The sequence below is a fragment of the Quercus suber genome, unplaced genomic scaffold, assembly GCF_002906115.3.
Source record: "Quercus suber isolate HL8 unplaced genomic scaffold, Cork oak 2.0 scaffold_657, whole genome shotgun sequence".
Classification (NCBI taxonomy): domain Eukaryota; kingdom Viridiplantae; phylum Streptophyta; class Magnoliopsida; order Fagales; family Fagaceae; genus Quercus; species Quercus suber.
Window position 1 is genome coordinate 362,558 of NW_027070098.1, and position 17,357 is coordinate 379,914.

General features: G+C 31.7%; 1 protein-coding gene across 1 annotated transcript in view; it reads left to right on the forward strand.

The window, feature by feature from the left end:
• The first annotated feature begins 13,142 nt into the window (after nucleotides 1-13,142).
• LOC136064284 (peroxidase 66-like) overlaps nucleotides 13,143-17,357 on the forward strand; it is a 9,887-nt gene continuing 5,672 nt past the window's right edge. The window contains exons 1-2 of the mRNA XM_065765838.1: nucleotides 13,143-13,148; nucleotides 13,509-13,583. Coding sequence (XP_065621910.1) covers nucleotides 13,143-13,148; nucleotides 13,509-13,583 — 81 coding nt within the window. The remainder of the gene's footprint in view (nucleotides 13,149-13,508; nucleotides 13,584-17,357) is intronic.

A 17,357-nucleotide genomic window follows, 5' to 3' on the forward strand; every position in this document is an offset into this window, starting at 1 on the left:
GAGAGATTTCCATATCTACAAGGAAGTTTCCTCCCTAGTCTCCTCGTTCAGAGAAATGAAAGAAAAAATAAAAACAAAAACTTTTTATTTAGCTAAAATTTTATGATTAAATATAAAATGGTAAATTACAGTTAGCATTTTTGAGGTTTGAGATGAAGCTAAACAAGTTCAAAACATTTTAGAATTAACTGATTTGGTCCTTGAATCATATGCTAAATAGTAAATATAACAATTTCATTTCTAAGAGCATATAGTTTAGGGACCAATATATTGGTTATTTTTGAAATACTTTAAACCTGCTTGGTGTTAGCTCAAATCTCAGGGTGCCGACTATAATTTACTCAAATATAAAATTATCATTAGATTTTGTGATACTATTAAAACTCTTAAAGAACACAAAGGTAATATCCTTGATTTAATGGTTACTCCACAAGTATAAGTGCTTGTGGGGGGATAAGGGTCGGGGTTCAAGTCTCAAGGAGAGAACTTCACACACATATACACTTAGATTAGGCTAGAATAGAATTTCTATTTTGTATCAAAAAGCTCTTTGTTTCATCTCCATCCCTTTTTTGTTTGTTTATTTATTTTTTATTTATCAACTTCTTTCTTCATTTCTAATTTTATTAATTTATTTATTTTTAAATAAAAATTTATTGTTATTTCTCTATTATACGTTATTCATATACTTTATATATATATATATATATATAAGAGAGAGAGAGAGAGAGGCTTGTCGCCGCTCCAGGCGCTGCTCCAACCGGCGCTCGTCATCCTCCTGTCAAATCGGCTTGTTCTTTCTTTTTTTCTTTATTTTTTTTTCATATTTGCTTGTTTTGATTCAACTTTATTTTAAGAATTAGATTTTGTTTTGTGTTTTGTGTTTGGATTAATTCTTTTGCTTATGAACAGTTTATTTTTCTTTTTCTTTTTTTTTTTCTGATTTCATTTGGTTTGTGAGAAAAAAAAAAAGGCAACGACAACGGCAACGGCAAGGGAGAGAATGAGAGAATGAGAGGGAAAAAAAGAAAAAAAAAAAAAAAAAAAAGAAGCAACGGAGAGAAAAAAATGGAAATCCGGAGGAGGAGAGAGAAAGAATTAATATAATAGAATTGTTGGCAATATTTTAATCTAACAAATTCAATAGCTAATGAATAGTAGTTCAACAGATTTGATGAGCTACTGTTCATAAGCCAAAAAAAAAAAAAAATGGTTATGCATAATCCGTTGGAGCTGGTTTTTGGCTTACATTCTCTATTATAGCTAAGATTTTGGGTATGCATTGACTGCTGGAGATGCTCTAAGCAAAACTGCAAAAGATCAACATGCTTCGCCTGTTGAGTTTTTTTACCATCCTTTTTCACGTAAAATTGTGAAAACATACCTGAATAGGAGAAATAATAGATTCCAATTGAGCATGAAATATGATAGAAAGTACACCATTTAATTTAAAAACCTAAGTTTACAAGTTCAGATTAGATTATATTATTATGATCATTCACTATTTTCATTATCATTTAATGTGAAATTTTACCCACACGTATCTACTCAACATATTATATATATATATATTATATATATATATATATATATATAAAAGAGCNGCCTGGAGCGGCGACAAGTCTCTCTCTCTCTCTCTCTCTCTCTCTCTCTCTCTCTCTCTCTCTCTCTCTCTCTCTGATGTGAAGCAAAGTGATGCTGGAGTGTTCTTGATGAAAGGAGAAAAAGAAAATAAAAGAGAGGCCTGGACAGGTGTGCGGTGGAGAAAAACAAGAAAAAGAAAAAAGAAAAAAGAAAAAGAAATGAAAGGAATGGTAAAAAATAATATAAAAAATAAAAAATCCTAATTAAGAAATTCTACTACAATATTTTCACAGTAAATTTTAAGTAACAAATTGTTATTAGTTAATATTGGTGAGAAAAAAAAAAAATTTCAACGGTGAGTTTAAATTAGAACTAGTAACAAATTTTCACATAAATCTTGTTGTGAAAATATTGCGAAAAATGTTGTAAATATAATGTATGCTAGGAATTTGTTCCCCCCACATCTGATTGTATCCTACCGCGGTGCCTGGCGCGGTGCGGTTTTGTCCTCGTCCCCGAGTGGGGGCACGAGCAAGGTGCGGTTTTGTCCTCGTCCCCGAGTGGGGGCACGAGCAAGCAAGCGCTTAGCTTGGACTTGTACTCGTCGAGTCCCACATCGGTTAGAGAGAGCGCCCCAGTGAGTAGTGGTACACTACCCAAGCTCCTGAAGCATTATAAAGGGTAGTGGGGCGCTCTCTCTAACCGATGTGGGACTCGATGAGTACAAGTCCAAGCTAAGCGCTTGCTTGCTCGTGCCTGCACTCGGGGACGAGGACAAAACCGCACCGCGCCAGGCACCGCAGTAGGATACAATCAGATGTGGGGGGAACAAATTCCTACCTTACATATAACATTTTTCATTAAAAAATATAATTGTTGGGAATAAGTATAGGAAGAATAAATGATGATAAAGAATGAATAAAGAATGAATGAAGAAATAATATTTAAATGAGATAGAGAATGTGATAGAGAATCTGTTGGGAGTGTATTTAAAAAAATAGATAGGCAAAAGCTAAATGTCACTGTTCATTAGCCAAACAGTACAAATATTTGGCTATTCTGCTGAGATGCTCTTAATACATCAAAATCAAAGTCCAGTACAAATATCATGGATTAAGCGTTACTCATAACTACTCTTCTTTAGCGCTGCTAGTATTGTCACTATCATCATGAGAATTAATTTCAAAATAAAACCAATTAGCTCTAACTGACATTTCCTCCTCCCTTTATAAGGAGATAGAGGTTAAGGTTGCGGGTTTAAGGCCCAAGCGATGCTTATGTAACTAACCAATAAAAAAACTGACCAAAAGCCTTATTGTCACTTTGAATTATAGTATAGCCAAGGCCACATGCATCAAGGCAAGGAACCCAAAGAATATTTTGTTATACCATATTAAGTTTCCACTTTCTACTTTCCACTAAGCTTTTCAACTTTCCACTAACCCTGGTATTTAAAAATAAAAAATAATTTTTTTTTTCCACTAGAGCATTTATGCAGTCCACGATACGACAACGTCTAAATTTTTATTTATTATTATTTTTTTTTTTTGTTGCACCACGACAACGTCTAAATTGAAGAAAGCAATATTAACGAACTTTACAGTGGAAAACCATGAAGCTTAACCTATTGTCCCACGAATTTTATTTCATTTTACTTTATAAAGCATATTGCCCTAAAAACTTGCTATTAGAAAACTCCAATTATTATAGAAAATTTAACATAAGTCTAGAATATGTTGCAAAAAATAAATATAACTTTAATATATACATACAAAGCATATATTAAAAAGAATTTAGAACAAAATAGAAATCCATAGAATTTTAAGATTACATTTTCTGTTTAGAGAGATTCTTTATTATATACGTTGATGAAAACAAACAGGCAGGCTGTCATTTTAGTCTCTTTGTCATTTCGTTTAACATAGTTAAATAGTTTTTGGTTGTTGTTTTCTCAATTTGTCATTTTGGTTCAGTTATTATTATTATTATTTTTACTTATTTGTACTAGTAAGTTGCTCCTGTAAAGGAAGATTATTGGACTTGTTCATGAGACTAAACCGTCACATGACTAGGAGACAAGAAGACAAATACAATTGAATGATAAAAAATGCAATCATTTTCTCTCCGCTCTCATTTTCAGTTGTTTTTCCTAGAAGATGTGCCTTATCCTTTTTTAGAATACTAAGTATTTTAAGAGCATCCACACCATCTTGTGAATACTCTTCTAAAATACAAAAAGTGCTCAATTTTGCACATTTTAATCCCAAAACTTCCCACATCAATCTTTGTAAAAATGTCTAAATGTACACAAGGTCTTGCAAATAAACAGTAACTGTGCATATATACACGGTTATTGTTCACCGAATAAGCGATTTTTCAATTCTTTTTTCTCTCTCCTCTATCAAACTCCTTCTCTTCCCCAATATTTACAACAACCCAGTGCTCCAAAATAACCACCCAACCACCAAACCCAGCGCCACCACCAAACACTACAACCTAGCACAGAGAATTAACCCAAAATTAACAGAAAATTAATTAGAAAATCCAACTCAAAATCAAGACAAATCCATTGAAAACCCAACTCAAAATCAATCAAAACTCACCAGTAAACCCAACCCAAAAATAGTCCAACCCCACTGGAAAACCCAGCCCAAACCATACTCAACGAAAAACTCACATGAAATGCCCAACGGAGCTGGATTTGCTGCCACTGCTACCACAAGATCTTCCATTATTGTTATGGGTTGGGGGTGGGAGGCGAAGGGTTGGTGGTGGAGGAGGAGAGGGAGGGGCAAAGGAAAGAGGGAGGGTGAGAGTGAGAGGGAGGCCAAATCGGCGAAGGGTTGAGGCGGCAAGCTAGATCGGTGATGATGGTGGGTTGGATGAGGCGGCTGTGACGAAGAGAGTGAGGGAAAGAGAGGAACGTGTGAGAGAGCTGATGTTGTGGGTGTTTATGAGGGAGAATGGGTATTAATAAATAATTTTAAAAAAACAATAAATAATATTATTTAATTAGAATAGATGTGTAAAATAGATTAATTGATGTGGGTGTTTTAGAAATGTGGTAGTGTAAAATAGAAAAAGTAGGTTTTTAGTGTAAAATAGACGGAAATTTTTAGACGGACTAATGTGGTTGCTCTAACACATATACGGGGAAAGAAGAAAAGGTCTTAAAAAAATTGACAGTGGTTTATATCTAAAAGGGCCTAGAAGATGTGCCTTTGATTTGAGATAAGCATTGATTTGGACTAATAATTATTACCTTAATACTTATGTAGTTCGTGGGGCCAACTGGCCAAGCAATGCTTATCCTAATTTATTTCATTTACAAATATAAATCTAAGTCATTATATATGATAATATGACCCATTTGAATTGACATGGCCACTTGCACACCTACTTTATTTAAAAAATGAGGAGGTGTGGTGTGAAACCAGAGGATGTGAATTCTTGGTCGTATTTTTTTTTCTCTTTCATCCCATTCCATTTTCTTTTTAACATGCAATTACATAAATTAAACTTAATCCAGCTTTGTTTTTTTCTTTTTGTTTTGTTTTTTCCTTATGGATTTGATGACTTCGACTCCGCCTTTTGACTGAAAGATGCCTAGAAGGAGAGGATGTAAATGCTCTGCCCTTCAAACAACCAAGCAATATGTGCGGAAGGGTTTATCATTAGAGCTACATTACAGTAAAAAAAAAATAACTTTCAGTCATTGTCTTACCAGGAAAATTTCTGGAAGGAAAGAGCCATTTACACACCAACTCACTCTCTTTAAAGAGTTCAAACCATTGGTTTGCATTGAGGCACGATACTCGCTTTCTTTAAAGAGATTTAAGCCTTTTGTTAGCTAAACTTGTAACTGAAGCAGACCTTCGGTTGGTACTGAGGCATGGCACTTGTTCTCTTACTTGGTCAAATAAAGTGATTAACCAATTTCCATATCTCAAACACTAAGCTACAATGAACTTAACAAGTAAGCAACGATATGGAAATAAAGGGAAAAACATGCAAACCAAAGCTAAACACAAACAAGTGTTTAGGAAGGGGAAAACCCGAAGTCCAAGCGGAAAAACCTCTCCCCCAGCAAATATAAAAAGCTGTAAAAAAATTAGTTACTTTTTTTATTTTCCCATAAAATACTTCTAAAAATATTTCCTAAATCAATGCCATTAAGACATCCATTTGCTTAATTCATAGGGTTTAAGGGATTGCAAAAATCTGGTTAGACTGCCAGAGAACCTAGGGAATGGCGGAATGCTGAAAGTCTAGAGTTGTTGGAACAGTCTTCACCTAGACTATATTACTCCAAAAAAAAAAAAAAGAAGGCATGTTCAATGTTTTAATTATTTGAGAATCATCTCTCTTCCTTTAGCTACTCATTTAATCCCCCAAAAAAATTAAAAATTAAAAACTTGTGATTTGTACAAAATAAACAATGACTAGGGTCATTTTGGTTCAGTGATTTGTGTTACTTATTTGTGCTAGTTGCTCCCATAATGGATGATGATTGTACTAGTTCGCAAGAAGAAACTGTCACGTGGCTAGGAGACAAGAAGACGAGTGCAATTGAAGGGTAAAATATGCAATCTTGTTGCGTATAATTTGTCGTTCAAAAATTTTCGGAGTGCAAAAACTGTACATGCATGCCACTGCAAACATTATAATTTCTATTAATTAATAATTAGTTAATGGATTGCCATATGTGATATGTTTGATTATAATTGCCAAAGAGACTACAAAGTAAAAACAATTTGTCTTGAAAGAACAAAGAATTACAAGAAAATGCTTTTTGCTGGTGTTTTAAAAAGCAGAAGAAATTTGGACAAATACGTAACCAACCATCAAAACAAGAAAGCTTTTATACGTTCTAAGTAAATACCAGGGGACTGGTAGGAATCATGTGATATTAATAAACTGAATTATACGTTCTCATTTGATACCAATGGACTAATACTAGTAATCTAGTATGGATGAATTCCCCTTATTGAGAAAATGAAGTCACATTCAAAGAACAAAAGGGTTTTTGGTAAACATTGTTAATGTCAAAGCTGCTCTCTTATCCTATGAAGGTTCTTTTCTCCCGGCTTTTATTTTCTATCGTTTCTCCTTTAGAACTAGAAGATGCCTTTAAATTAAGATAAGCATTGCTTAGGCTAATTAATAATTATTACCATAATACTTACATAGTTCGAGGGGCCAAGCAATGTTTAATTATCTTAATTTATTTTATTTACAAATATAAATTTAATTCATTGTATATAGCTTGCTTAAATGAGATGGCCACTTGCACACCTACTATGTTTAAAAAATGAGTAGGTGTGGTGGGCAAACATAATCTCTTTTTCTCTTTCTTTTTAACATGCAATAACATAAGATTAACTAAATCTGTCTTTTTTTTTTTTTTTTTTTAATTTATTTATTTTTCATATGGATTTGATAACTTCGAGTCCGCCTTTTGGCTGGAAGATGCCTAAAAAGAGAGGATGTAAATCCTCAACCCTTTAAACAACCAAACAATACATGTCGAAGGGTTTATCATTATTTTTTTATTTTTTTATTTTTAAAAATAAAATCATTGATAACACCACTTTCTTAGTCCTACACTTTAATGCTTTTTTAATTTTTTTTTAACTATTATTTTTTAAATCGATAAAGGAGGGATAGCACAGAGACAACAACATTTTCGTGGTAACTAGCCACGAGCCTATGTCTGTTTAAATTTCCTTTTTTCAATCAGATGTGGTGGGGGCTTACTGCATATGAGAGATTTCCATATCTGCAGGGAATTTTCCTCCCTAATCTCCTTGTTAAGAGAATTGAAGAAGAAAAAATAAAAATAAATTTTTTTGATTTAGCTAAAATTTTATGGTAAAATACAGAAGGATAAATTACAGTCAGCACCTCTAAGGTTTGGGATAAAGCTAAACAGGTCCAAAACATTTCAGAACTAGTTGATTTGGTCCCTGAAGTATATGCTAACTACAAAATTTCATTTCTAAGGGCATATGGTTTAGGGACCAAATTGATTATTTTTGAAATATTTTAGACCTGGTTGATATTAACTTAAACCTCAGGATGCTGATTGTAATTTACTCAAATATAAAATTATCATTAGATTTTGTGATACTATTAAAACTCTTAAAAGAGTACAAAGGTCACATAAAGCCATTTGAATTTATTTTCTCTTGGTTTCATCCCCATCCCTTTTTTGTTTGTTTGTTTATTTATTTTATTTATCAACTTCCTTCTTCCTTCTTCATTTCTAATTTTATTAATTTATTTATTTTTAAATAAAAATTAATTGTTATTTCTCTGTTATAGGTTATTCATACACTATTATATATATATATATATAATTTCAAATTAAATGATAACGAAAATAGTAAATGATCATTATAATATAATTTGATCCAAACTTGTAAACATAAGTTTTTAAATTAAATGGTGTACTTTCTATTATATTTCATGCTCAATTGGAATCTGTTAGGTTTTAAGTACTTAGGAACTAATGTATTAGAACTCTAATATGTATTTTTGGCAAACTATGATCAAAACAGGTTGTTAGTCTTTATTAGACTTGCTCAAAGTATAGGTCTTTTATGTAAAGTTGGAATCAACTGCAGAATTGAGTGTGCAATTCTATCTGGCTCGATCGATCGAGAATTAGACTCGATCGATTGAAAGTTGGGCAGAATATTTTTTCTGCAGAATTTCCAACTCAGCTCTAAGCCCATAAGACGTGCAGGGTTTTATATTTTTCCCTAGGTATAAAAGGGAAACCCTAGTCACGTTTTAGAGGTTGCTTTGCTTGCTGTGTGTGTGAATCTCTTGTGAGATTTGAGAGGTGGTTTCCTTCACACATGCTTAGGATTATCAAGAAGGAGATTTTATTGAGAACTTGATGATCATTCAGTTGTTGCACTAAAGAACTTAAAAATACACAAGCGGGAGTGCTTGTACTTGCTAGAAAATCCAAGAAAGGAGTCCGTGGTCTCGGAGCTTGCACGTGGTCGTGTCAATAAGTTTTCTACATGAGGTAGTAATAGGATAATAGTGGTCTAAGTCCCTATTGTAAAACTTCGATTCTTTCATAGTGGATTCAGTTTTATCTTGAGAATAGCTAGGTTAAATCCTCCCCAGGTATTTTACCGATTTGGTTTTCCTGGGTCATCATATTTTTGTGTTCTTTATATTCCGCAATTTACATTAATATGATTATATGATTGTGTTAACCTAGATTTGTTTAATTTGGACTAAGTAATAACTTGGCTTGTTAACTAGGTTAATCCAATTGTGTTTTAAGGGGTCTAAAAATGAATAGAATCTATTATTTCTCTTGTTCGTGTGTGTTTTCACAATTTGAAACAAATTGCTAGTATTTTTTTAATACATTATACATACTAGTATTGTCCCTGGATGTAGGTGCAATTCGTGTATTTTGGACCAATGAAAGCTAACTATTATAGAGTGTTCGCCATTCCCACTTTAGATTCTTGTTTATCTTGGTTGAACCTTATTGATTGCTCCTCACTTCATTTATTAATGCTGTCTCTGTAGCTCTCATTAGTGGTTTGTAGAGAAAATGATCTTATTGGACTCCACCTAACTCGATGGGAATTAGGGTAATAATATTTTTTTGGACAAAGTTGTGTTTGGAGTCTTAGGTTTCAATCCTTAATAGAAATATGATATGTATGATTATCATGTATAATGTATACAGCTTACTTAGTTGGCTGGGTTAAGTAATTGCACATGACAAAGACACGTGTTAGTTTTTTATTAAGGGTTGAAGCCTAAAGTTTCAGACATCTTTGGAGCCAAACTTTTTTCATTTTTATTTTTGATAGGTAAGTAGTGGGAAAAGGAGAGGGGGTGGATTATAGACATAAGCCATCACAAGTAGGAGTGTCCACATGGCCCGTCAACTGGCCAAACCACCCGCGTCTGACTTGCCGCCACCCCATTTGATGACTCCGGCTATTGAACGCGGGTTCCAAACTCTCTAACCCAACCCCAGTGGGTTGGTTGTCAGTTTTCCATTTCAAAACATGTGAAACCCGACCTGAACCGAAAGCTTTAACCTTCTTGGTGAATTATTAAGCTTTCGGACCAAATTCGGCGAGATCTCACTATTATCCGACAAAATCTAGACCAAATCTTGACGGATCTGGCCAAATTTAGGATACATCTCGACAAATCTGGCCAAATATCAGGCATAGCGATAACACTTAAGACCAACCTGATATAACCCGAAATCAACGAGACCCGTACCGAAAAATCCCACCAGATCATTCGGGTTAGTTTCAGGTCATATTTTCCTCCACCCAAATCATTTGGGTCGAGTCCGAGTTGGGCACAAACCCGACTTGGCCTGACCCGTGGACACCCCTAATCACAAGCATGCCATTTATGTTGGGCTATCACTTGAACTTCTGAGAATTAAGGCAATAGTTAAGTGTACTGATCTATATCACAAGTAATACTAAAATGTTTTGGAGGATGAATACTACGAACACAAAAGATTTCACACGTATTTGTTTTCCACATTTTTCACATATGAGGTGACAAATCGTGATTACTACAACATTACTTTTATATGATATTATGTCTACAAATTTAATTAAAAAAAAAAAAAACTTACAAATGATATAACAATGAATGTGATTAGTGACACTTCAGGAATATAACAAACAAGTATTTGAATAAATAATGTTAGGAATTTTATCAATTTTATAACATGAGGGTTACAAATATGTATCACCAATCACAAAAAGTAATTCAAACATGCATTTAATAAGTTGTTAACATCCACAAATTATATTAATTGTTACATCAATTTATAAAGGTTTTGAAGTAAAATTTATAATATTTCTAGCATTTTCCTATTGAAATTATTTATTGTGACTAGTGACACATATATTTGTAAGGGCAAGACTTAGGTACAGTACTTAGGTACTGTTCCTTAGGTTCACCTCTTAAGATTTTACCATGTAGATTTTTTCTCATGGGATGAAAATGTATTTTTTAGTTAAGTAGCTATATAGCATAATCTTAAGAGGGAAACCTAAAGAATAGTACTTAAAATACTGTACCTAAGTTTTGTCCTATTTGTAAAACTCATGTGTTTAAAATTGTATTATCTTTAGCATTACTCAATTCTTTGGGACTTCTTAAAATTAGAAAAAAAATATGTATAAAACTAATTTTTCCCTATATCCCCAAAAAATATGTATATATTTTTAAAAATATATCAATTTTTGCTCCAAAATTTGACTATGTGCTTAGTAAAACCAATTGTTTATAATGCTTGCCAGCAATATATTGTTGAGCCAGTTATGCCATATATATTGGGCTAGACAAAGATTAGCATTTTCAAAGACTATCAAAAAAATAATTAAAAAAATGGTCATGTTAATGAGTGTCTTTAGAGCAATGGTTGATAATTCATTTTAAGAAAGTTTTAACAATATTGTAATGGGAAATGAAAAAAATTATCAAAATATTAATTATATTTTTTTCTTTTCCTATAAAAGTTTTCTTTAAATAGATTGTTAACAAATATTCTAAGGGCATCCGTTAGCATTTTACTTTAAAAAAATTAAGGTGAATTCTAACCACTCAAGCTCTGCAACCCAATAAATCCTTAATCCATTATTTCAGCTAACAGAAATTAAAAGCATAAATAATTAAGAATTTATTGACACGTGGCATAATATTATTGTTCCATAGTGTGGTGCAATAAAATGGTCAAAAAGATTTTTGATTGAAGCCGGAAAAAGTAAGCCGTTTGCAATTTCTAAGGTGCTGGGGCATTGAATGATTGAGAAGACGCATAAAAGAAAAAGATAACCGCACTTCTCTACACACTTTCACCCGCAATTGTTGGTTCTTTCTTCTCATTTATAATACAATTTGAAGAGTTTCAAGAGAAACTCTGTTAGGCCTTTTTTCATTATTATTTTTTTAAAAAAATTTTAAGCGTGGCACAAAAGTTATTGATTACACCATTATTTTACTCCTCCATTTTATTGCTTTTTTATTTTTATAATTATTTTTAAATCGATAAAGAAGGGACATTACAAAGACATAATATTTTCGTGGTAATAAGCTATGATGTCTATGAAGCCCTGTTTAAATTTTCTTGAATTCAATTAGATATGGTGGGGGCGTACCGTGTGTGAGAGATTTCCATACCTACAAGAAAATTTCCTCCCTAGTCTCCTCGTTCAGAGAATTGAAAGAAAAAATATAAATAAAAACTTTTTATTTAGCTAAAATTTTATGGTTAAATATATAATGGTAAATTACAGTTCGCATTTCTGAAGTTTGAGATGAAGCTAAACAAGTTCAAAAAATATTTTAGAACTAACCGATTTGGTCCCTAAACCATATGCTAAATACAACAATTTCATTTCTAAGAGCATATAGTTTAGTTACCAAATTGGTTATTTTTGAAATATTTTGGACTTGCTTCCTATTAGCTCAAACCTTAGAATGCTAACTTTATGTAATTTACTCAAATATAAAATTATCATTACATTTTTTGATACTATTAAAACTCTTAAAGAACACAAAGGTCACATAAAGCCATTTGAATTTATTTGCTCTTTGTTTCATCTCCATCCCTTTTTTGTTTGTTTATTTATTTTTTATTTATCCACTTCCTTCTTCATTTCTAATTTTATTAATTAATTTATTTTTAAATAAAAATTAATTGTTATTTCTCTATTATAGGTTATTCATACACTTATATATATATAAAATATGTTGAGTAGATACATTTGGGTAAAATAACACATTAAATGAAAATAAAAATAATGAATGATCATTATAATATAATTTGATCCAACCTTGTAAAGTTTGGTTTTTAAATCAAATGGTGTACTTTGTATTATATTTCATGCTCAATTGGAATCTATTATTTCTCCTATTCACATGTGTTTTAATAATTTTACATCTATCTTTCAGTCAAGTCAACCACTCTTTTACTTCTTTAGTTTACTCAAGCACATTTTACACCCCCTCCCAACTTTCTTACTCATTTGCTTTACATTATTATTATTATTATCAATAGAGGAGGACAAACTAATAAAGAGCATAGTTCTCAGAACCGGACCGGACTGGGAGGTCGGACCGTGAAAACCTTGAACCGTGATGAAAACCGATTTTTTAAGCATAAAGAACCAGACATATGTAACAATTCCGTGAACCCCTAAAACCGGGGTTGGACCGTACGAACCGGTCAAGAACCGTGCGGTCCAACCCTTTAACAATTTTTTATTTATTTATTTTATAAAAACAACTTAACACAATTTTATTCTACTTAATTAAATTATCCATCTCTTACAAGGAATAAAAAAAATTATAATTAAAATCCTTCAAAGATATTCAACTTTACTTCAAAAATTAATCATAAATTTTAATGTTTTCATGGTTATTATTTTATTTTATTAACTTTCTTATTTAATTATTAAATATATGCTTAAAAATTTCTCTCTCTTTTTTTTTTTCTCTCTGACCCTCTCAGTCTCTCTCTCTTTATCTGAAAAATTAAAATGGAAGTGCTTTCTTCTCTCTGACTCTCTCAGTCTCTCTCTTTTATTTGAAAAATTAAAATGTAGTGAAATCTGAAATGAAATAAATAAGGCCCTCTCTTTATTCTTTTAAGACTTTAACAGTTAACTTTAATAATTTATCTGATTTTTTTGGATATTTAACAGTTAACTTTAATAATTTATCTGATTTTTTTGGATAATTGTGATTGGCTATGCGTAGCTTTAACTTTATTAATATTTTAGCCATGTTCTTGACTTTTTTTTTTTTTTTGGCTTTATCCGTTGGTGTTGGTGTTGGTGAGACTTAGTGAGATACAATTAATTGTTTTATTGTGATTTGTAATTGTGAAATTTTCTGATTGGCAGCTAGCTCTTGTGATGGGGTTTGTCTCATTGTCTGATGAGTGGGGTGGGGGTGGATGGGCACATCACTGGGGCAGAGTGAGGAATTTGAATTGGGAGAAGTAAATACACATGGTGCCACTAATAAATAATAATTTAATTAATCAATAATTAATTAAGGGAAGCAACTAATAAACAATAATTAATAATTTAATTAATCAATATATTATAAAAAATAAACAAATTAAATTATGTTAGGCTAAATAATAATTAATAATTTTATAATTAATGAAAAAAAATATAACAAATTATAGATTCTAAAAGACAAACAAATTAATGAAACAACTAAATAATAATAATTAATAATTTTATTAATATTTCAAATCAACTTACAGTTTATTGTTTATTCTTTTGCTAAAATTATGGACAAATATTTGATAAAAAAACCACGTACCCAAGATTCATCTACTTGATGATGGCTTTGGCCTTTGGATCTTTCAACTAAAAATAATAATTTAGGAACACCTTGAAAAAAATTCTTAGAGTCGCTACTGAGTGTCACATGTTAAAAGGCAAGGGAATGCCCCTGCCCATTTACTCGCCCAACATTCATTGCATGTGGTGGATTATAACGCATGGCTAGAGGAATGCCCTAGCTTCATTGAGCACACGTGTGCCCATGATGTAATCCAGTTTTCTTCTATTTGAATGAAGTGTGTTTTCCCATTAAAAAAAAAAAAAATTTGAGAATCAAGAGATCCCTCACCAGTAATAGAAGAGATATTTCCGTCCACTAGCTGTAATGTAAGGACAAATCAAGCCCAAGGCAAGGCTATTGAGTTGCAAACCATCCTCGCCACCAGGCCCACCACTAAGGAATCTGCAAAATAGGAAGATGCAAACTTATCCAATGAGCAATGAGAGCATTTAGGATAATTAATACACTGTTAAAGTATGAATATTAACAAGTAAAAACATTCTTGCAAATGTTTCGAATAGAAGCAAATTACTTTATGGCCAGCTCAGGAACTCTTCACTCAAATGGTTCGAGTACTGACACTTCAATAAAGATGTTGTTCCCTTTATGATAGCCTCACCCTAATGGTACACGTAATATTACTTTTGCTATTACATAGTGGAGTCCATAAATTCACCCCAAAAACTTCCTCTTTTCATTAAAAAAAATATCTTAAGAGGAATTCTTTATCAAGGTTTTCAGACCCGAACCGTTCATTGAACCGTAAAAGGAAGAGGTTCAAGGTTTTTGAGGTTGAACTGAGGTCGAACCAGAGTCGAACCGTGATGATGTTATAATTAATTTAATAATTAATTAAAGCCTAAATATAGGTATTAAATTTATAAAACTAGCAAAATTGACTAATATATCTATATATGTGAGGGAAATTTAATGNATGAAAACATTAAAATTTATGATTAATTTTTGAAGTAAAGTTGAATATCTTTGAAGGATTTTAATTATAAATTTTTTTTATTCCTTGTAAGAGATGGATAATTTAATTAAGTAGAATAAAATTGTGTTAAGTTGTTTTTATAAAACAAAATATAAAAATAAATTGCTAAGGGGTTGGACCGCATGGTTATTGCCACTGGTTCTGCATGAACCATGCAGTCTAACCTCGGTTTTAGAGGTTCATGGAATTACCACATATACCAGACTCTCTATGCTTAAAAAACCGGATTTCAATCTGGTTCTCGGTTTTCACAGTCTGACCTCCCGGTCCAGTCCGGGTTTGAAAATCTTGCTTATAAGAAGAAGCTTATTTTATTCTATTTATTTACTAGTCGCTAACCAGTGTGATGCACGAGATAGTTAAATAAAATTATAATTAACCAATCTCATGTTAAAAAATAAAATAAAATAAAATAAATAAAAAAAGGCTAAAAGAATTAGTGAAAGATTGATTTGACCCGAAGAATTTAAAAGAAAAAAAGATTGAGAAAGAAAAAGAATGTGTAATGTTACATTAAAAGTGTAATGTTGGAAACTAAAGCAACATTAAAGACAATGGGGAAACTATTTGCAAAGAGGATTGCAACAGCCTCACTACACAAGTCCACTTTTTGCTCTAATTTATTTTGCAAATCATACACTATCAATAATTTCAATAAACACTATTGCTAAATTTGCTGTTTACTGAAACAAACTTGATGTAAAGTCAAACATTAGGCTTTCTAGGGGTTCAACAAATACATTTTTAGCATTTTGAAAAGATGATTGACAATAACTTTTGAAACTTGAACATTTGTTTTTATAAAGAATATGCACAAATTGTGAATGGTTTTCATGTATATAGCTAATTTAAAAAGAAAAAAAAAGTGTGAACAATCAAATTATTATTAAGTAATTGTTTGTATTTATCTCAAAAGTCATACCCTTGTATAAATACATTAACTATTTTATATATACATATATATTATAGCTGTGGGGACAATTTTTGCTTCAAAGGCCAAGGGCTAGACCATGGTTGGAACCTTAGGCAATTTTTGTTGTCCCACATAAGAAAGAAAGCCTTCCTCTTTACACCTTATAAGGCATGAACCAATGGTCTAGCCCTTGGCCTTTGAAGCAAAAATTGTCCCCACAATAGCCTATTATATACTATATAGTATATAGATTATATATAACATTCTTTATCTCTACAACACGGTAAAACTTTTAACTTTTTTTTTTTATACCAGACGAAGAACTTTTACAACACAAAATTTGGAGTTTGTCTTGCTACCATATTAGCAAATTCCTTGCATTCAATTAGTACATAGTCTGAAGTTTTAAAAAAAAAAAAACACAGTAAAACTTTAAACTTGACAGCCATAAGTTTTATTTTTATTTTTATTTTTTTTAATGAAATCAATAGACAGCCACATGTTTAGAAGTCAAGGAACTTAAATTGTTGAAGTAGAGCAACAAGTTTATATAGCACACAGTTTCGCAAAAGTCAAAAGAAAGACAACAAAATCAATAAACCACTTAACAGTAACTAAACAAAGCGCGAGAGAGATATATACCAATGGTGCTGGCTTGAACTGGAGCTAGAGTTGAGATGACGACATGTGGTGAGCAACTGGCGGTGCGAGTGCATAGCATAGACACAGTAATATAGTTTAATTTGTTTGTTTGTTTGTTTGTTTTTGTTTTTGCTTTTGTTTTTTTTTTTAAATAATGATCTAGGATGATTTAGAATGCATTATCTGGGGTTTTTTGTGTGTTAGTATTTAGATGTAGAGGGCCATGGAGTGAAGGATTTACCAAATATATTGGGGGTTTTTCTAAAACTATCAGGTTGAAGTTAAACAGAGAGAGTGGCAAAGATACAAACTTGATGGCTATGGTGGCTGATAGTGACGGCAACGAACAACGGTGGCTATGTCATGGGTGGGAAAGAGAGAAGAAAATTGGGGAGGGTGTTTGGGGTTTTCAATATTTTTCCGGAAGAGATTTGTTTTCGTGTTTCACAGAAAACCTATAGGCTATAGTCGGGTTTGTCAAAGGTTTCCTGTAGTATTTACTATTTAGTTTAAAAAATTAATTTTTTTTTTATAAATTAAAATGATGATGTGGAAAATTGTGGGAGTTTCAAAGGTTTCGGTTATATATATATATATATATAGATAAGCATTCCTACTTGTAAGAAGATGTTTATTTTATTCTATTCATTTATAAGCATTTCTTGCAAAAATAGGAAGAATACTCATTTCTTTAAATAAATGAAATGTGAAATATAATTGTATATTTGCCTTATTTTGATAAAAGACAAATAAGATGTGAGTGATGTAATGGTCAAATGATGAATGGTATGACAATAAATTATATTAGTGGTTAATATCATTCATCATTTTTGCAAGGAATTTTCT